Here is a 22,218-nt window from a genome sequence, read left to right as displayed (position 1 = left end):
AGAAAAGAAATGTCAGAATTAACAATCAGAAAAAAAATTGCACAAGCTGAAATCCAATGTATCACCAATATATTACTGGCAAAACTATTCTCCATATTCTAAAATACAATTTTTATAAATATTGTATTTGGTTTATAGTTTTATAATATAAAGAAAGCTCCTTTGGTTATTTTCTCTTCATCCACTCACCCCCATCTCCCCATATACACTAGACTGAGGGAAGAATAAAACACAAAAATAATCTCTCCAAGATGCCAATACCCCATGAATCAAAAATCCACACCACTCTTTCATTTATGCATTCAACTCTGTGAACTGTTTGACCCAATTCCAATTTTCGTGTGGCCCAGGTAGCAATCCAGACATCATCTTTGAGAATCTGCTTATTAATAGTCGCTTGGTAGTACAGAACTTGAATATTGCTGAAAAAAGAGACAAGCTGCCAAAGCTTTTTGTATTGCACTCATCAGGACAGACATAAGAATGCCAAATTTCAAAGGAAATAACAACTGAGGAAAGGTATGCTGATTGGTTGGCAGATTGACTCTGATGGGTCAAGATGTTGCGATAGCAAATGCATGAAAGAACTATTCTCCCCCATGCTTTTGTTTATTCAAAAAAGGTGCAATGTCCGGACATATTTCTTTTTCCTGCACAGGACAGTTCCCTGCATATGTAACTTCTGGCAAGCGTAAGTGAGCCACATTGCGAGCTCGACTGATAATCTTAAATTGGGTGTTAGTGTAATTCTTAGCACACTGGGGATTGTTCAGCATGTGCTATCCAATCGTGGAATCACATCTAATGTTAGACATTATTGTTAGACTTCACCTCGTTGGCTTGACACCAAAATAGGGTGCAAAAAGCTATCCTGCGGGCTAATGGCTACCTCAATCAGCTCATTGCTCACTGATGTGGTGTAGGAAGTAAAGGGTTACTAGAACTCATATGTTGTAAAGGGTTACTCGAGAAGGGTTACGCAAGTTCATTATGCTAAAATTGTTTTTCCCTTCTGGATGTGATCAAGTAAAGAGACAAGAGTGTGGTTAGATAAAGAGGCACACATTTGTTAATTGGGAGTGTTGAGACGAACGTGATTATTCAAAGAGACATCAAATATGGGTATTCAAAGGGGCACAAATGTGTTGGCTGGGAGAAATGAGATAAATGTGATAACACAAAAGACGCAAATGTGACTTTACAAAGACACAAAGGGGGCACTGTCTCCTAAAACTGTTATATTCTGGATACTTCTGTAACTAGAATTTCTAAGAGTCTTCTGTTCATTGAGGGCTTTGCCCTGCATTAGGCTTGTAATACTTGTAATAAAGACTTTCTGACTTCAGTTCACTCTGGACTCCTAGTAGCTCCTGACCCACAACACATGTATACTCCCAAATTGGCCGAAAGCTGCCACCTTCAGACCTGAAAAGTGCCAAGTCTACCTCAAATTACCCTGGAGGGGTAAAGTATCTCAAAAATTTGAGCAACAGGTGAAGCAAGCCATTACATGCTGCTATAAAGTAGTGGCAACACGAGTGACGTTTTCAACGAACAGGATGCTGCCATCAAGCCAAAAAGATGTTCTGTCTACCCGACAAATAAGTAATGCGGTATATGAATTTCAATGGCAGTGCGATGCCTGGTACGTAGGCTGTACATCCCAATGACTGGCAGATCACATCAAACAACACGTTCCTTCGGCTGTTCACAATAGGCAGAGTACCGACCGTAATCAACCAACCCATGCTTGCAAAACTCAGAACATAATGTCTCACATGAGATGTAGTTCTGCGATTGGCAGCACTGGGGGACTATAGCTCCCTGGAGCATTTGCCATTGTTTGGACCAATCAAAGCTGATCTGCCAGCCAAACAGCACCCTTTTTCTCATGCAATAAAAATTGTTGTTCCCTTCAAAATTTGGCATTCTTGCATTCCTGATAAGTGCAGGATGAATATCTTCAATACCATGTATCTTTTTTCAGTAATAATCTGCTTATTAATTTGGACCCTAGTTCCACAGACTCCATCAGAAGATCCTCATTCTACTTATGCCATTGGTTCCTATGTGGACTACAACAACTGGATCATCCTCATCCAAGTTCTTCTCCAGCTGTGAGGAACTGGGCAGGCAACACAACCTTTGTAACTCCTGGTCTTGGTTGCAGATAATAGTATTTATCCCCGACTATACTGTCCTCCATCATTAACGCATTCTTTTTCACTCCCCCCACTTGAATAGCCATGATCAGTTTGCTCATCCATCCAGCACACAATCCAAATTGCAGCAAGAACCTTGTTAACTCTTGGATAAAGATGAAGACTGAGGATCCTACAGCAATGCCCTTATATGTCTAACTTACACTATCTTGTCCATGATCGTAACAGTAGTGCGGATGTATCTACACCAGATGGACTGCAATGGTTCAAGGCGGCAGCTCATCAACACCTTCTCAAGGGTAATTAGGGGTGGGCAACAAATTCTGGCCTTGCCAGCGATGCTCACATTCCATAATAGAATTTTTAAAAATTAACTGGACCTGTACCAATTTCTAACTTAAGGCGTCAAATGTCCAGGTAACTCTTCCCCTCCCTGATGCCCTACAATGTTTTCACCTCTGATTGCAGCTCAACAACTCTGAGCTAAAGTTCCTCGAGATGCAGACACTGCAGATGTGTTTCTCTGGGATCACAATGCACTCCACAAACACCCACATGGTGTAGCTGCAGCACACCACCTATCCTAGCTGTGACACAGACATCCCTTATCTAACCTTGTTTATTTAATTAAAGTTTACTTAAGTAATCAAATTAGCTCATGTTTTAAAATAATTAATTGATCTAAGTTATAGGTAAATGGCATGAAATATTTACCTGTAATACGAACCCCAAGTACTGAAGATAAAAAGCAAAATCTCCTTCCCCTGCTTTGAAATCCCATTTTCACCAAATTCCCAGCTTTTACACCGTTTCTTACCACTCTGTGCCTCAGCAAATACTACGCCTTTTCAAGCCATGTTTAAACTACAAGTACTCACTCAATTCCCTGCTCACAGTAATTAACCCCTATTAAAGCTATCACTTGCAGCTGATTGACTGTTAACAGTTAAGTGACAACTAACTTGCAGTTACTTTTACAGGTTTTTAAAGTTCTAAGTTAAATTCAAAAAGTTTAACGAAATTTCAGTTTGAGACTACTCACCCACGACTTACTAGAGAGTTTCATTCTCACCATATTTCCAACTTTTACATAGTTTATGACCACTTTGTGCATCAACAAATACTTTTACTTTTCTGTTGGTAAGTGGTAAATAACTTTCATGCCACAAGTGCCAGGCAATCACCAGCTCCAAAAAGAGAAAGTCTAACCTCTTCTCTTTGACAGCCAACTGCATTACCATCATGGAATCCCCCATGACCAACATATCACCATTGAGTAGGAACTTAACTGGGCCAGACACATAAATATTGTGGAGACAAAAGCGGGGTATTCTGTGATGAGTGACTCAACACCTTACTCTCCAAAGCCTTTCCACCATCTGTAAACCACAAACCTGGAGTCCAATGGATACTCTCCACTTGCCTCAGTCAGTGCAGCTCTGATAACACAAGAAGGTTAACACCATTCAGGACAAAAAAGCCCATTTGATAGGCACCCCGTCCTTAAACTCTCTCCACTACTGTAGCTGCAGTGTATACCATCTACAAGATGCACAACAGCAACTTGAAAAGGCTTCTTTGACAGCACTTCCTAAATCCATGACCTTCACTATCTAGAAGGCCAAGGACAGCAGCCACATGAGAACACCACCATCTTAAATAACCCCTCCAAGTCCTTGGAAGCATATAGTCACTTGTTGCTAGGTCAAGTCTTGGAACTCCCTAACTAAAATTACTATGAAAGTACCTTCATCACATGGATGGCAGAGTTTCAAGGGGGCGGCTGACTGTCACCTTCAAAGGCGTTTAGAAATTACCAGTAAATGCCAGCCTAGTCAGCAACGCCTACATCCGTGAATTAATTTTAAAAATGTTAAGTTGAACCAGAATTTAATTTTAGACATTCCATTGACACCCACCTGCAGCAAGTTTTCCTCCTCACAGAGATGTTTGTCGACTTTTTTGTACAGGTTGTCCAGTCCTTTTTTCACTTCCTTTCCAGGATATTCTTTAATTACCTTTCGCAGTTCTTGCTTGTTAAAGGCTAGTTGATAGCTCACTTCCTCTTCCCTGATACCCTGAGCCACACGAGCTTCAATTCCTTCAAAGAAATGCTGCATTCACAATAAACTAATTAACAATAACACCACCACAGATTAAAAAGCTTTAGTTTACTCAATGTTCCAAAGGACTTTTCATGACAAATTTAATCCACAGTAAATGCGATTTCAGTAAGCACATCTCAGCAAACTAGCATTATCATCAGACTAGTAGCTCACTCTAGTTTTTCTGGGCTAGCATTTTTGTTGTGATTTGCTCTCCTAGAACATGTTCACAAAAATATGACTGATTGCCCACAATTTCTTTTAATTCCAGTCAGATTTCAAACATGTCTATGTAAAATACTATTTATATTTTAGACTTTACCTACACTAAATTTTCCACTGAATGCAAATTTCATTAATATTCCAACATATTGTCATATTAGGAGTTCCAACTATATAAATATGAAAAATTTAGAAGAACTCAACTTTAGTTTTGTTCATCATTTCCAATGATATAACTTTTTTCAATCTCTTCAAAAAATATATATTCCCAGTGGTGTTATTTGTATTCTTACCTGGTCTGAACAGTTATGCCATGGCAAACAATAACAATGGAAATTGAAATTACTTTGCATAATGAAGTCACTTACGCAATGTTTTACTTTAAAAATCAGCTGGAGGTTATAAAGCTTTGCACTGTTTCTTTAGAGAGAAATATTTCAAAGAGTCATTTTGCCTTTATATATTTTTTGAAAAAGCATGGTGCTCCATGTTTGTAGTTATCACTAATAGTTTTCTAACGTTCCGGTTTAACATTAATTTACTTTTAACTGAATAGCAAGCTTCTTCATGAGCCAAAGAATCATGTGGTTCCTTATAACTGTGAAAGTCCCATATTATCGACATTTCCAGCAATCCTTTAAGTAATGCCAGGAACAGGAAAAAAAAACATCAACATAGATGATTTAACATTATTGTATCCAGCCCAAGGTTAATGTTTGAGCAAAACATTACTCATCTTTTGTTCTACCGAAAACTACACTATCTGAAGAACTCTTGGAAACCTCAGATTAAGGGCAATCTTGAAATTTTCTATTTAAGTGGAATAAAGAAAACTCACATTAAGTTTCTCAAGAGGTTGTCCCAGAGAGTATATTACATACGATTGCAGGTGCTCTGTATATTTATGCTTGGCTTCTCTTCTTTCTGTTTCAAGGCATGCAATTTTAAGACGAGAGAGTGTTGAAAAAATGTGGTGAAAATTTTCCATCATCACAACATCTCGTGGAGTCTTCTGACTTTCATTAGCCACTTTTTCCACTGAGGATGGAATATATGATAAATTATCATATAAGGAGCACTGTCACAAATACAGATATTAGATTGTGTAATCACTTCACATTTGAACAGCCTCTCACCATTGTTGTAAACAGCCCGAATTAGTTTAGTGTAGGCTTTGTCCAAGTCCCCCCTGCGCTCAGCATTTCTGAAGATGGACTCTGCCAGTTCTGCAAATTCTTCAAACCCACTAACAAATGGTAGAATTCCAACTTTACTCTTCTTTGATATCTTCACTTCTTCCATCTGCTTAACTTGATTCAACTGAAAGAACATACAATTGGCAAACTATTTCAGCTTTGTGTCTTTATATATCTGAAATTTGGGCATCAGACTGAAGTCTACAACCTTTAACCATTGCTAATGTATATTATAAATACTGTACAATCATCTAAGTCCCCTTATCCATCGCAATGACCAGACCAGATCAGACATTTTGAGGTAAAACAAAATTTCATAAGAAACTCACAGAAACTTGAGTAATGTATATTATGTGCAATTTAATAAGCTCTGTAACTTGCCCCTAATTCATCAGCCACAAAATCAATTTTAAATAATCATTTGGTAGTACAGAACTCAAGTATTGCTAAAAAAAGGGACATACTATTGAAGCTTTTCATCTTGTACTCATCAGGACAGCTCACAAGATAAACCAACAATAAAGGGAACAACGATTTATACTGCACATCTCTTTTTTCAACGATACTCAAAATCAACTTTGTTAGTCGGGGAGTGGAAGGGGGGGGGGGGGGGGGGGGGTGGTGGTGGTGGTGGTGGTAGTTTTTCCTCCAAAATCCATAGGATGAGTGCATGGCATTATGATGTGAGCAAAAGCCCACCAGCTTGTCAAAAACAACACCAGCAACTCTTCATTGCATTCATCGACCTGACCATAGAATTTGACTCAGGAAATTGCGAGGCTTTGTGGATTGTGCTCCAAAGATTTTGATGTCCAACAGACTTCATCACAATACTGCAAACTGCTTCATGATGATATGACTGCAACTGTCTTGAGTGGGAGATCTGAAACACGCACCTTCAAAATCCAGATCAATGTGAGATAACCCCCATGCTATTAACGAGTTACCTGACAGTGTTTATTCACCTCACCAAAGATTAACAGCCCTCTGGTTTGTGTATTAAATACCACCTAGATGGAAAACTCTTTAAGCTCAGTCATCTTCATACCAAAACTAAACTGACCACCATAGACGTACATGATCTACAGCTTGCGGATGACTGCAGTATCAATGCCTACTCTGCACCAGATTTGCAAGCCACTCTCAATCTCTTCAATTCTGCACACAAGAGACTCAGCTTGTCCTTGAACATTGCTGAAACAAAGCTCATATCAACCCACACCTTGTCAGCCAAATATTCCACCTCCCAAATAGGTTGTAGGAGAGACTGGAATATGTTGAGCACCTTCCATACCTTGGCAGCCACCTCTCTCAAAAGGCCACCGTTGATGAGGACATCCAACACTGAATCAACTACATTAACTTAGCCTTCTACAGTCTACGGCGGTGAGTGTTTGACAACAAAGACTCCCGCAAGTCAACAAAGTACAGTGCAGGGGTTGTTACTACACTCCTGTACTGCAGTGAGATCTGGGCTGTTTGTCAGTGACATATAACAGCTCTAGAGAAATTCCATCAGCTATGCCTCTGCCGCATCCTCCGATTTCAATGGGAGGACCATCGAACTAATGCTGGTCAAAAGTCTCCTCCCCATCAGGTCTGGTTTTCTCAACTCTCAAATAGCCAGCATTCCAGGGAAGGACAAAGAAATGCTTCAAAGTCACTTGGAAGCTCACCTTGAAACATGGTACATGAAATATTGACATTAATGGCCAGGAGGAGCTACCAATTGTTAAAAAGGGCGACAGCTTGTCCATCAAGTTGAATCATGCTTTGAGTCCGAAAGCCTTAGTGATGAGGCAGAGCGGCGACAGAGAAGGAAAGAAAAGGAAGCAAACCCTCACTCTGGATCCTATTATCTCATGGGACGTCCTGCCCCATGTGCCCAAAGATCAGAGAATCAGCCTGTTCAGTCACATGAAGACCCATGGCAGAAACTCAGGACCCTGAGTATACGTTATCCTCCTATCAAGGGATAACTGCTGCCAACAACGGCGACTATTTAAAATGTAACAGTTGCTTTCCTTCACCCAGGGCTATGGAAATTTGATTTAAAGAAAAGATTTTTAAATAGCCACATGACCAAAAAGTAAACAATCTAAACCAATTAAACTGGACTGAGGCTCCCCAATTGCTCAGCTACTTGTTACATTCACCAGCTGAATCCCACAGTCAAGTAAGGCTCAGGTTAATTCCCAGTATATGCTCAGTTAACTAAGATCAGTTGACATGTCGGTGCCAAAATTAACCTCAATATCCCTGGATTAAGGGTGGAAAATTGCACAGAGCTCCCACTCTTAATCGCTATCCAGTGGCTCTAAATGGAAGTGCATATAGGTGGAGGGTTGGTGAGGACAGGATCAGCTTGGCTGTGATGCCCCATGCATCGAAATAGCCTTCCAAAACTCATACATGAAAGATGGGTCAGATGCTAAAGGATGCCTTGCACCCTGGAAATGTACCCAATAAGAAGCTAACATTTTCAGTAGAGAAAACTGGCAGTAAAAAAAGTAAAAAACTGAAAATTATATATGAAATAGCAACAGTCCATGACAATGACAGAATAACCAGCATTTTTTTTCTCATTACCTTGAGAAGATTCTGCCTATCATACAACTTTAAAAAAAAAAAATCTTTCATGGGATGTTGGTGTTGCTGGCAAGGCCAGCATTCATTGCCCATCCCTATTGTCCTTGGGACGAGTGACTTGCCGCACCATTTCAGGGCCGTTAGGAGTCAACCACATTTCTGTGGGTCTGGAGTCACATGTAGGCCAGACCAGGTAAGGATGGCAGATTTCTTTCCCACAGGACATTAGTGAACCAGATGGGTTTTTACAACAATTGACAATGGTTTCACGGTCAACATTACTGAAACATGCTTTCAATTCCAGATTTATTAATTTATTAATTGAATTTAAGTTCCACCAGCTGCCGTGGTGGGATTTGAACCCTTGTTCATAGAGGATTAGCCTGGGCTTCTGGATTACTCGTCCTGTGACATTACCATTACACCACCGTCTCCCCCTAACCTGCTTCATATTATCCATTTCAAGGCTCTCAGTTTTGCTCCTATTCTTCTATAAGTTCCAAACTGGGAAATAATTTCTGTGCACACCTCTGGTTATGGATGGAACCTGCTGGATACAATACTTATGAAATAAGTACAATCAACACCATGAGGCATAACTTGAATTAATAAATTATTTGTTTCAGGTAAAATTGTCTTTAAAAAAATACTTACAATGCATTTATCAAAATTCCTCTTGACTGTTACAAGGACATTCCCTAATGTGGTACTGAGAAAAGAAGCAGGATCCACATTCTCTGCTGTCCAAACGTGATGGCTCATCTTCACCAACATATACAATGAGTTAAAGCTGTCAATCTTGTCTCCAAGTGAAATGAGGTTGTTTAGCTCCGGCTCAATACAGCGGAAAACTTTTATCATCATTGATCGAATAACGCCTGTCTCCTCTTTTCTGAAATTATATACAACATGGCTTTTGAACATACAAACATTGAAAAATTCCTACACACTGAACTCAGTTTTCAGCCCTTTTGACATAGAAAACCATTAATATTAGTCTACGGTCCAAAAGGACACAAATAAAAAGGATAGTGCAGCCATTAGACAATTCATTGATCTTTTGAAAACCTATTACAATGAGTGTACTTGGAATATAAACTGTAAAAAAAATGACTGAATAACTTTCTTCAAGGTAAAGTATGAATCAAATCCAAAGGATGTCATCTTTCAGAACAAAGCTAATTTACCTTTATAGCTCACACACATTATGCTTTCGAATGAAAAAGTACAATGACAAACAGGGAGTTTCAGTTTCAATTCTAATCAGAAAGTCAAACATTTGATTATGTCAATCACTGACAATCGCTTTATATTTTGCTGATTGACAATCAATGTTCAGTTTGATATAGAAAAGTCACTGCAGATGATTTTCCAAGGCTTTGTATTTAATTAAATAGGCTGTCTCTTGGAAGGCTTACTCTTGACATGTTTTGTAAACTAATGTCTTTCAGCTAAGTTTTTTTGGCACGCTGACTTGCTTTGTTGTGCAAGTGATCAACTAATCCAGATATGGTTTTAGAACCAAGTGACATAAGATTTGTGTCATCCATTATATGGATCCAGGGAATGGTACCTAGAACTACTGAGATCTGCCATGTGTGTAAGTATTTGTTTTATTGGAAGCGTTATTTAATCTTGAGATTTTTAATTTCCTTTAGTCCCAGTCAAATCTCAAAAGGGTATCAACAAGGTGTTATAAGTCAAGAGGCCCAGATGGAGGCTGGATTTTGCTTGGGTCCAACAAAACTCCACTTATAAGTTAGGTGCACATAAGTTAGCCAAGTGTTGCATTCTTTTGTCATTGTGTATCTGAGGAGCAAATGTGAATTAAAAGTTCTACAAAGATGATGCAAACTGCTGTGTTGTCTTTGTTTCCGCTTATCTGATACTCTTCATAATATTGGTTCATAATTCAAAGCCAAAGTGATCTCAATGATTATACTACCACTGTCTAAGATCAAAAGAAAGATCTTGATGTATTCAGAAAGTGAGATACGATGACAAGGGCTTCCATCAACCACTGGTTCACAATATCACAGAATTGTTATGGTGCAGGAGGACGCCATTTGGCACGTCATGTCTGCCCCAGCTCTCTCTGAGGATTTTAACTTAGTGTCAATCTCCTGCCTTTTCCCTGTAACCCTGCACATTATTTCTATTTAAATAATCATCCAATGGCCTCTTGAACCTGCCTCCACCACACTTCCAGGCAGTGCATCCCAAACCGTGTGAAAAAGTTTTTTCTCACCTCACATTTGCTTCTTTTGCAAAACACTTTAAAACTGTGCCCTCTGGTTCTCGATCCATTTACAAACGGGAAGTTTTTCCCTATCTATTCTGTCCAGACCCCTCATGATTTTGAAAATTTCTACCAAATCTCCTCTTAGCCTCCCCCTCTCCAAGGAAACCAGTCCCAACTTCTCCAATCTTTCCTCATAACTGAAGTGTCTCATCCCTGGAACCATTCTCGTAAACCTCTTCTGCACTCTCTCCAATGTGTTCACATCCTTCCTATAGTGTGGCGCCCAGAGCTGTACACAATACTCCAGCTGAGGTCCAACCAGTGTCTTATATAAGTTCCTCAAAACCTCCCTGCTCTTACACTTTATACCCCTATTAATGAAGCCTTGACTACTGTATGCTTTAGAAACAGCTCTGTACTGTCCTGCCACCTTTAATGGCTTATATACATATACAACCAGATCTCTCTGCCCCTGCACACCCTTTAGAATGGTATCCTTTATTTTATACTGTCTCTCCATGTTCTTTGTACCAAAGTGCATCACCTCACACTTCTCCGCAATGAACTTCAGCTGCCACCTACCGCCCACTCCACCAATGTGTCAATGTCCTTTTGAAGTTCTACATTGTCCTCCTCAGAGTTTACAATTCTCCCGAGTTTTGTGTCGTCCGCAAACTTTGAAATTGTCCCCTGCACACCAAGATCTAGATCATTTATATATATCAGGAAAAGCAAGAGTTCCAATGCCAACCCCTGGGGAAATCCACTACAAACCTTCTTCCAGTCCGAAAAACACCCATTAACCATTACTCTCTGTTTCTTATCCCTCAGCCAATTTTGTATCCACGTTGCTACTGTCCCTTTTATTCCATGGCCTATAACTTTCCTCACAAGTCTGTTGTGTGGCGCTGTATCGAATGCCTTTTGGAAGTCCAGATACACATCTACGGCCTTTCCCTCATCAAACATCTCTGTTACCTCTTCAAAAAAACTCTAGCAAGTTACTTAGACACGATTTTCCTTTAACAAATCCACGCTGACTCTTCCGAATTAATCCACATTTTTCCATGTGACTAGAAATTCTATCCTGAATAATTGTTTCTAGAAGTTTCCCCACCACCGAAGTTAAATGGATTAGTCTGTAATTGCAGGGCAGATCTTTATAACCTTTTTTGAACAAGGGCGTAATGTTTTCAATTCTCCTGTCCTCCGGCACCTCCCCCAAATCCAGGGAACATTGAAAGATTATTGCCAGTGCCATTGCAATTTCCACTGGCACTTCCTTCAACATTCTTGGATGCATCTCATCCGGTCCCGGTGCCTCTTCAACTTTAAGTACTGACAGCTTATCCAATACCTCCTCCTTATAAGTTTTAAACAATTTTAGTGACTGAGGTTCCTCACCTGTCACCATGGCCTGGGCAGCATCTACCTCGTAGGTAAAGACAGATGCAAAGTATTAATTTAACACCTCAGCCATGTCTCTTGCCTCTATGTGTAAATCCCCTTTTTGGTCCCTAATCGACTCTACTCTTCCTTCTACCACCCTTTTACTTTTGATGTGCTTATAGAATACTTTGGGACTTCCTTTTATGTTAGCTGCCAGTCTTGTTTCATAATCCCTCTTTGCTTCTCATATTTGCTTTTTCAGCTTGATTCTCAATTGCATTTGCTACCTGACACCTGTCGTAAGCACAATTTTCTTCTTTAATTTAATTTCTATCTCCTTTGTCATCCAGGGAGCTCTGGATTTGTTTGTCTTACCCTTCCCTTTTGAAGGAGCATACCTTGACTGTGCCTAAACCATCTCCTCTTTGAAGGGAGCCCATTGTTCAGCTACTGTTTTTCCCGCCAACCTTTGGTTCCAGTCTATTCCGCCCAGTTCTGTTTTTGCACATTGAAGTCCACTCTGTGCCAGTTGATTATTCTTACTCTATATTGACCAATATCCTTTTCCACCGTCATCCTAAACCTAATGATACAATTATCACTGTCCCCTAAATGTTCCCTCACTGTCACTTGACCCACTTGGCCCACCTCATTCCCAAGAACCAGGTCTAGTAGTGCCTCCTTTCTTGTTGGACTGGATACATACTGCTGTTGGAAATTCTCCTGAACACAATCTAGGAACGCTTGTCCCTCACTGTCCCTTACACTATCACTGTCCCAGTCTATATACAGGTAATTAAAATCCCCCTCTGTAACTACTCTACGGTGTTTACACCTCTCTATAATTTCCTTGCAGATTTGTTCTTCTATATCCTTCCCAGTAGCAGGTGGTCTATATATTACACAGATCAATGTAATTTCACCCTTCTTATTCCTTAGCTCTAGCCAAATCGATTCTGTCCTTGAATCCTCTGACACATCCTCCTTCTCCAGTACTGCAATATTCTCCTTGACCAAAAATGCCACCACTCCTTTTTTCCCTTTCCTATCTTTTCTGAACACTGTCACCAGGAATATTTAGCACCCAGAACTGCCCTTCCTTAAGCCAGGTCTCTGTTATCGCCACAACATCATAACCCCACAAGGCAATCTGTGCCTGTAACTCCCCAATTTTATTAACTATACTCCATGCATTATATACATGCAGTGTAATCCTGATTTAGACTTCATACTTGCTCCTTTACTCCGACTCCATCTATTAACTTACTATTCTATATTTTAGTGCTATCTACCTCTCCCAACATTCTGTGCCCTCTGGTATTACTTTCCAATATACTCTCCTGGTTCCCACACCCTTGCTGAGTTAGTTTAAACACTCTCCAACATCACTAGCAAAGCGACTTGCAAGGAACTCAGTCCCAGCTCTGTTCAGGTGAAATCCGTTCGGCTTGTACAGGTGCCATCTCCCCCAGAGCCAGTCCCAGTGTCCCAGGAATCTAAAGCCCTCCCTCCTGCACTATCTTTCCAGCCACGCATTCATCTGTCTTATCTTCCTATTTCTGCACTCACTTGCACATGGCACTGGGAGTAATCTGGAGATTACTACTTTAGAGGTCCTGCTTGCTAATTTTCTACCTAGCTCCCTAAACTCCGATTGCAGGACCACATCCCCCTTCCTACCTATGTCGTAAGTACCAATGTGGACTATGACCTTTGGCTGTTCGCCCTCCCCCACAAGAATGGCCTGCAGCCGTTCTGTGACATCCTTGACCCTAGCATCAGGGAGGCAACAAGCCATCCTGGAGTCACATTGACGGCCGCAGAAACGCCTGTCTGCTCTCCTAACTAAAGAATCCCCTATCAGTACTGCCATTCTGCTCTTCTTCCTCCCCTCCTGTACAGTTGGGCCACCTGTGGTGACATGGCTTGGTTCTTGCTGCATTCCTCCAAGAGTCCATCGCCCTCACCGATATCCAGAATGGAAAACTGGTTAGTGAGCGGGACCTCTGGGGACTCCTGCACTACCTCACCAGATATCAGGCTGGGGGGGGGAAATGAGGGCTTGCATATGGGAAAGAATCTTTGGTGCTGAGAAGGGGAAAATAGTATTAAAAATGAAAGGCAAAAGCACTTTCTACATCCACATGCTTGGATGAGATAAATTGCAGACTACTTAAGTTAGTTGCTAGGGAGATTTTGTTAAGCTTTGTGCAATGTATGATTTACTCTAAGCAGTGAATCTCTAGAAATGACAAAGATCGCAAAGTTAAAATAAAATGGTTTTTTAATTCTTGATTTGTCTGTGTTCGACTACATTTCAATAATTATTTGCACTGTAATAGCAGATTTGCAGTACAGTGTTCTGTTGATTCCTAGTTGCACAAATGGATTTTACACAAGGTTTTTAGCTTCAGTAACTGTCAGGTGAAGCCTTAAACTGGAGTTTAAAAACCTGATCTTATCAATTCATGCTGACTGAAAAAATAACTAGCGCTGCATCATTTTGCTAGTTATTCTATTATACAAGTACATTAACGGCTGCTAAAATTTGAGCGCTTTGTGTAAGCTTCCTGTTAGGATGTGACAGGTAAATAAAGCAAAAATTGTTATGGCGCAGTGGTGCAATGTGCTCTGCCACAGAGTGTTTGATACAGGATTATAAAAGCTGGTTCTTTACATAGTAGATTTCCAAATTATAAAATCAGCCATTAACACTCTTACACACTCCCTTTTCAAAGGTTTGGGAAACCGTTAAAATTGCGAGCATATGAATAGTGAAATGGGTAAATAACTACAAGATGATCAAATCTTACAAAAACTAAAATATTCTAGTACGTCCCATTTCTTCATGCTCATTCTTCATGGCCATTTAGTAAGGTTCTCACATCATCATTATCATGCAATCTTAAATTTGATCAGAGCCCACAAAATTAAGTCCTAGAGGCTGGCTGAAAGTTTCCCTCAATAATTCACAAGCCACAGAAAATTTTCATTAATGTTGTTGCCAAGCACATTGATAATTCTAACTGCATTACTTACTCAGATGGCACTGAATGCCTGTCTCCCAAAAGGTTATGTTGTCGAGACAGAGGTCCCCCATCTATATCAGTGGAGTCGGCCTGTTATTATGAATAAAAAACAAAGTAGCTTTAATATACTACATGGCATTCTATTTAAGATAACTGTAACATGCTACATTTAATTCTTTTTAATAAACATGTCAGGAAAGAAGAATAAAACACAGATTTTAAAAGAAACCCAACTGTGTTTGTAGTTTCTCGATTTAATGAATTATTTACCCATATTTAGTCCACTGCAACTAAGGGCAAACTAAAGGGGGGGTTGCGGATGGCCCTCCGATCAGCCCCCAATTGGTGGGGGCGCTGCCACTTTTAGTGGGCGGGCCAATTAAGGCCCGCCCAGCATGACGTCCGCAGAGAAGCCCTATGCGCTTCCTGTGCTTGGGGCGGAAGGGGGGGGGGGGGCGGGGGGGAAATTCCTAAATTTGGAAGTGCACTCCTTCATGCATGCGCGCAAAGGAGCGCTCCGATCTCCCTGAGACTAAGTGCTGCCTCAGGGAGATCGGTTCCCAAAGTAAGAAAGTTACTGCAGAAAATTTCATTCACCATCCATGTTCCCTCACGTGACACTGTCACGTGAGTTGGGACATCGACATAACGTTAATTAAAAGTGTCTTTAATTTTTTGATTCAGCAATGAAACCACATCCCGCCCGTGGATGAGGTTTCATGCTTTTTCATGTGGCTGCCAGCGCTCCTGACCTGCCCACCAACCTTAAGGTTGGACGGGCAGGTCCACTAATGAGCTTAATTGTTTTTTGAATGGCCTAAATAGGCCGTTGACAGGTCAGCGGGCGCACAGCTGACTCAGCTCGCCTACCTGAAAATTCAAGTAACACGGGATAACATCAGGAGTTCCGCCCGATGTCATTCCTCGTCATTTTACGCGTCGAATTTCTTGCCTAAGTCTAGTTTATATTGCTGCATCTTCAATTTCAATTCTACAAACAATTTAACCTGAAAAGGAAGTGGGCCAAAATTTCAATGAACTAAGAAAATGTTGCAACGGTCCATATTAACTAAAAATCTCAGATTTGAGGGTTGATAGTGTTTTAAATCTTGTTTTCATTGCAATTGGCAACATTTTCCCTGCAGGCTTCAGAACCCTGCCATTAGACTGAAATGTGGGTCAGAAACTTGCACTAGGTGGGAAAGAGTCATTCATTGTGATTCTCCTCAGGGTGACCAATTAATGGCAGAGGGTGGGCTTGTCATCCTGAATGGGCTCTTGAGGCTCGAGGGCCAATTTGAGGCCTTCCATATTTAAAGGAGCAGCAGGCTGCAATAAAAGGTAAGTAGGGGAGAGGGCGCATCAAAATGGAAACATCCTCACTCCAACTGTTTTACACTATAATTTAAAAATGAGTTTTGCAGCCAGGTCATCACTGTGGGGTGGGGGTTAGAACAATCCCTCTAATGCTGCAGCACCCAGACAGAAAGGATGTGCCTCTAGGCCTGTCAGGAATGCTGGCTCCCCCGGTTTTAAGCACCTAAACTGGCCTCCGCTACCTGCAGAAACCAGGTGGCCAACTGGAAAGCTGGGTCGGCCACTCGCCATCTATGAGTAGCTGGCTGTGCCTCCTTCCTCACGTTGCTGCCGTGAAAATAACCTGGGGGTGGAATCGTGCCAGGGAACCTGCATGCAGGCCACCAGGAAAATCCCAGTGGAACGCTCCTAGTCCCCCTAATTTTCCTCAATGGCTTATTATTGCCCACCTACCGCTGTTGGAGATGGGTAGCCACTTCCATTGCTCATGCACCTCTGGTGGGATTGCCTGCAGGCAGGAATGTGTTGGGCCACTGACCCAACGTTGACCTTTCCTATTTCCTTCTTAGGCATGCCTCAAAACCTTACCTCCCCACGTCTAAAATTCTGCCTACAATGACAATGCTTATTGGGTAAGCGCTGAGAAGGTATAACTTCTTAATTATATTTGTCTACTTTCTTTTGGCCCTTGCAGTGTTGCACACTGAAGAGAGAAATGGAAAACCTGTCTTCAAGCAACTGACAATGCTGCTATCAAGTAAGGAGATTCATACCCTCAGAGTTTGTCACATTCTGAATGAAGTGCTTTCTTCCTAATTTGTTCCACCCTTTATGAGCTAGATTCCCATTGACTCAGTTTAGAAAGGAACACCTTCAGCAGATGTAGCTGAAAGGACTGGGCCAAGTGGCAGAGAGGGGAGTTTAAAGAGCAAATTGAAACAAAAAATTGCAGATGTTGGTTTTAAAGCTAAAGTTGGTAGTAGACGAAAGGAGCCTGGGGCTTTGCCATCCAGGAATATCCCACAGTATATTGGCAGAGGACAGCAAGGATAGCAGAGATTAATGTGTTTAAGCCAGGCCCCACAATGGATGGTTAAGCGAGTCGTGTACCACGTACATTAAAGTTTTCCTGCTTGGATATGTGGAAGTGAAGACTGAGGCCCTACCAGGTGAAAATGACCAGGATTGCGGAGAGAGAAGGTTCTGTTGAGCATTGAAGGTTGGGAAGGTTGCTAGCATGGACCTTGATAGTGATCGACAATAACGGGAGCTGGTGCGGATGAAGAGCATACTGTAAACATGGCTAGTAGAATTTATATGAAGGAGAATGGGGAGCAGAAATAAGATTGAAATGACAAAGGATGAGTAGTTATTCAGTGCAGTGCCAGGCATTTTGCATTTAATACCCTGATAAAATTAAGATGCACAGTCACAAAATATTTGACAATTTGTATGACTTGTACCACCAGTTAATCAAAGAACAGATCAAGTCTATATTTAATAACATGGTTTAAGTGTTTTGGGCATAAATTTTACGACACTACATGTTGAAACTGACATGAGTATAAAGTTGCTAACACATTGTATTCCTCCCTTGCCAATTCTTTGTAACTAGTAATGTATAATCAGTTTTCATGTCTTTGCTGAACTTCCAGTAAAGCTTTGTTATTCAGGAGAATGATTGCATGGCGCTATCTTTATTGATGAGCAATACAATTTTAATGGTTTCAGACAACTTGCATAATACAAAGGAAATGCATTAAGTTCATAAACGACTAAACCACTAAATTCTATTTTAATCTCAAATAGAAAGTATTAAAATGTTAGTACATTCTTTGTGGCATTAATAATTTTAAATGCCTTTTCTGAAAATCTCAGATGTAACGAAAGAGAAAACTGTTTACAGCAGTTATCTACTGCAGCTATACTGGTAGTTGCAATTTTTAAAAAGCCACAGTCTTCAAAGGGATTAAGCAATTTTAGTTTTTAGCCGATTATTCAATGGATAACAGTCTCACAAACCATCATGATAAAAATAACGCATGACTATTTGGCTTCTTCAGACATAAAGATAGCGTCTCTTTCCACAGATATAGATTTACTTATGTAATATGAAAAAGCCATACCGTTACAGATCCTGGTAAAGCTGGGTTCTGTTGTAACTTGAAGAATTTGCTAATGAAGTCTTGTTCAGCCAAACACAGGGGCTCTAGTTCACTTAGGACCTGCTCAAAAATCTGCAAAGAAGAAACAATGTTTAGTATCAGACCATCAAGTTTTATCTTACCTATAATGGGATCCAATGCTAAACCAATAAAAAGATTAAAAAACACATATATTGTTAAGTTATTGCATGAAGATGCTCAAGACTTGCCTGTGTTTAGTGAGCTTTTGTGTATTGTTAAGCCAGAATCTAAAGGAAATTTATAACTACCGGTAGCAAAATTCCCAAATAGGAAGTGGTTTCATTATCCAAACACTTCAAACATCTCACTGATATAATTATAGCTGTTACCCTTGCATATTACATGCATTTTGTTTATTCTTTCATGGGATGTTGGCATCGATGGCAAAGCCAACATTTGTTGCCCATCCCCAATTGCCCTTGAGATGGTGGCAAGCTGCTTTCTTGAACCATTGCAGTCACAGAATCACAGTGCAGAAGAGGTCCTTCGGCCCATCGAGTCTGCACCGACATTTGCACCGTCCGTCTGCTTTAGGTACACCCACACTGCTGTTAGGGAGGGAACTCCAGGACTTTGATCTAGCAAAAATAGAATGTTAGTGTGTTTCCAAATCAGGGTGGTGTGTGACCTGAAGGGGAACTTGTAGGTGGTGGTCCCATGCAGCCACTACCCTTGTCTTTCTAGGTGGTAGAGGACGAAGTTTGGCAGGTGCTGCCGAAGGAGCCTTGGCAAGTTGCTGCAACGCATCTTGTAGATGGTACACACTGCTGCCACTGTGCGTTGATGGTGGAGGGAGTAAACGTTTAAGTTGGTGGATGAGGTGCTGGTCAAGTGAACTGCTTCATCCTGGATGGTGTTGAGCTTCTTGAGTGTTGTTGGAGCCACATTCATCCAGGCAAGTGGAGAGTATTCCATCACACTCCTGACTTGTGCTTTGTAGATAGTGGACAGGCTTTAGGCAGTCAGGAGGTGAGTTACTCGCCGCAGAATCCCCAGTCTTTAACCTGCTCTTGTAGTCACAGTATTTATATGGCTCACAGCCTTCGTGTCATTTTAAAGTTCCAACGTGCCCTCCTTGGAACAGATTGGTCACGCACTCACTTTCTGACCTCAGTCAAAGCTGGAAATGAGTGGTTTGTAAGTGTGTTTGGGTCAAAAAAAAGACTTCAGCCTCCATGCGACCCAAATCTGCCTTTTTTAAGGTTAAAATACCCCCCAATGTTTTAAATCATTGATCTTTCAACATGTTAACTCTATTTCTCTCCCTACAGATGCTGCATTTCCACCATTTCCTGTCTTCAAATCAGATTTCCAGTATTCACAGTATTTTGCTTTTCATAAAATCAAGGATTTTATGTAACAGGTTTTGTTATAAATAATCTAAGTTGTTTACTTTATTTCACTTATTCATAGAAACCTTGTGCACTTTATATCAGATATTAACTCGAGAATCTTTTCTCCGTTGTTAATCAGGTTCACACTATGAAGTTGGAAGAAAATCTGAAATGAGGACCAAATGTAAAAACTAGAAAGAAATATGGAATGCTTTTTATCAACATTATAGTGCACACACAGCTCCCCCTGCCACACCCCCAAACAAACCTCAACAACATTGTAATGACTCATCGATTTTCATTTTCCAATAATAAAAACACATTGATGCTTGTGTCTTAGTGGAAGCATTTCACAATGTGAAAAGGAATTGCCCAAAAGCTGCATGTGAACATGTGAATTAGAAGCAGGGGTGGACCTCTTGGCCCCTTGAGCCTGCTGTGCCATTCAATAAGATCATGGCTGTTCTGATTGTAATCTCCCGCCTACCCCGATAACCTTTCACCCCTTGTTTATCAAGAATCTATCTACCTCTGCCTTAAAAACATTCAATGACCCTGCTTCCACTGCCTTTTGAGGAAGCGAGTTCCAAAGATTCACTACCCTCAGAAAAAATTTCTCCTCGTCTGTGTCTTAAATGGGTGACTCCTAGTTCTAGATTCTCCCACAAGAGGAAACATCCTCTGCACGTGCACCGTCAAGAACTCGCAGGGTCTTATATATTTCAATCAAGTCACCTCATGCTCTTCTAAAATCCAGCAGATGTACTCATGCACATTTGCACCCTTTTATTACTTAATTAAGGTATTTACCTTATCAAACTTAGTTCTATCAGCCACATCAAGGTCTGATGCAGACATGTTTCCCATGTCCAGCAGTGAAGATGACTGAGATCGACGATTCCCTGATCCCTGAACAGACAGTTTGTTTAGGCTGGAGGTGGAACCAGTAAGTTTTCCAGAACTTCCATGGAGACCTGCAGTTCGATAAATCTAAATCAATGACAGCAGCTTCCAATCACATTATTGAGATTCCAAAGTGTACAGCTTTAAACGTCAGTGATATGGTTAGGGAATAATATCTTCAATAAAAATCAAAACATTTTAACGAGTCTTTAAGGAGAATTCTATTTATTAACTGGTAGTGCATGACTGTTCATCATGAATATCTGTTCATTACCATCTAATTAAAACTAGCACAACTACATGCTTGAATGTATGCTTCTGAGGGATAATCTTAAATATAATAATTTCCCCATTGAATTGTAAGAAATTGAATAGTTCAAAACAATATTACTTTCAGTAAGGGAAAGTTTACTTACACAGGTTTATGTGTTTTAATAGTGTCACTGAACCCAAATTAATGGCATAAGATAGATCAGGGTTGAGAGAAGGCCATTCAGCGTACTGAAACTTACCTTTACAGTATAACATCTGTCCTATTGTAACATCTAATTATATTTTAAATGGTTAAACGCTTTTAATTTATTTACCTGGTTGATAAGAATATTCTTAATAATTATCACTGAGTTCAGGATATTTTCTTGATTTCTATTCTAAATTTACTTTGCAATAATTTATACTTATGCCCTCTGGTTCTACTTTCTTTTGCCTACTCTGAAGTAATAATTTTGATTTATTTTATGACATGGATTACTTTGCCATTAGATTTGACCTTAAATAATAATTTTTGTCCATGACTTCTTTCTACACCCATTGTATAAAAAAAGCAGTTAAAACATTGAATTCATTTAAAACAAAATTACACACACTCATCTACAATCTACTCATGACACAAATATGCTTAATTCAAATGAAAGATCATTGGAGTTTTTAATTCCTCCTTGCTGTTACTTCCTTTGTTAATACAAATAATTGCAGAAATCAATTTTTGAGTGCAAAACAGATTTTGAATAAATTGTACATGGCCATCAGGGATTATGTCCAGGGGCCATTTGGTTTCAACCTAAGCTTTTGTTACCATTGATGCCCAGCTTTCCTTCATAGACATAAGGGCAACTCAATTCCCTGAAATTGTACTTGACAACTTGTTTAAATAAAATTAAGTTAGTGAGAGACATCACCTTGAAAACTTTCCAGTCACACAGTTTTCATTTGATAAGTATTTGCTTTGAATAGAAAGTTTCACTGCCTCATTCCACTGAACTCTTTTAAAAATAAAATTTGTATCATGTGAAACTGCACATTAACTAAAGGATGCTAAAATCTATTTATAATGTTGCCTTATTTGTATAAGCAAAGAAAGTAAAGGAATGCATGGCTTACTATCATTCTGGATAGAGTTCCAGATGCTGTAAATAACCTGAGAACATTTGTAACATTATAAATCTATATAAAGTTTTGTTGAATGACAATAGCATAACAAAGCAAAGGTCTCCTGGACTTTTAGACCTCAGTAAAGACGGTTCCAATGAAAACCACTCAAAGAT

At 40.1% G+C, this 22,218-nt stretch overlaps 1 protein-coding gene across 7 annotated transcripts in view; it reads right to left on the bottom strand.

Annotated features, from left to right (window-relative positions):
- exoc1 (exocyst complex component 1) overlaps positions 1-22,218 on the bottom strand; it is a 105,003-nt gene that overhangs the window by 3,221 nt on the left and 79,564 nt on the right. For all 7 annotated transcript variants that reach the window (XM_078548018.1, XM_078548035.1, XM_078548045.1 and 4 more), the window contains 7 exons: positions 20,582-20,745; positions 18,378-18,488; positions 14,945-15,024; positions 8,929-9,166; positions 5,626-5,809; positions 5,328-5,527; positions 4,082-4,276 (listed from right to left, as the gene is read on the bottom strand). In XM_078548018.1, coding sequence (XP_078404144.1) covers positions 4,082-4,276; positions 5,328-5,527; positions 5,626-5,809; positions 8,929-9,166; positions 14,945-15,024; positions 18,378-18,488; positions 20,582-20,745 — 1,172 coding nt within the window. The remainder of the gene's footprint in view (positions 1-4,081; positions 4,277-5,327; positions 5,528-5,625; positions 5,810-8,928; positions 9,167-14,944; positions 15,025-18,377; positions 18,489-20,581; positions 20,746-22,218) is intronic.

Source organism: Cetorhinus maximus, chromosome 1, assembly GCF_964194155.1.
Source record: "Cetorhinus maximus chromosome 1, sCetMax3.hap1.1, whole genome shotgun sequence".
NCBI classification, from domain to species: Eukaryota; Metazoa; Chordata; class Chondrichthyes; order Lamniformes; family Cetorhinidae; genus Cetorhinus; species Cetorhinus maximus.
The sequence above is the reverse complement of the archived record's forward strand: the minus strand, read 5'-3'. Positions and strand labels throughout refer to the sequence as shown.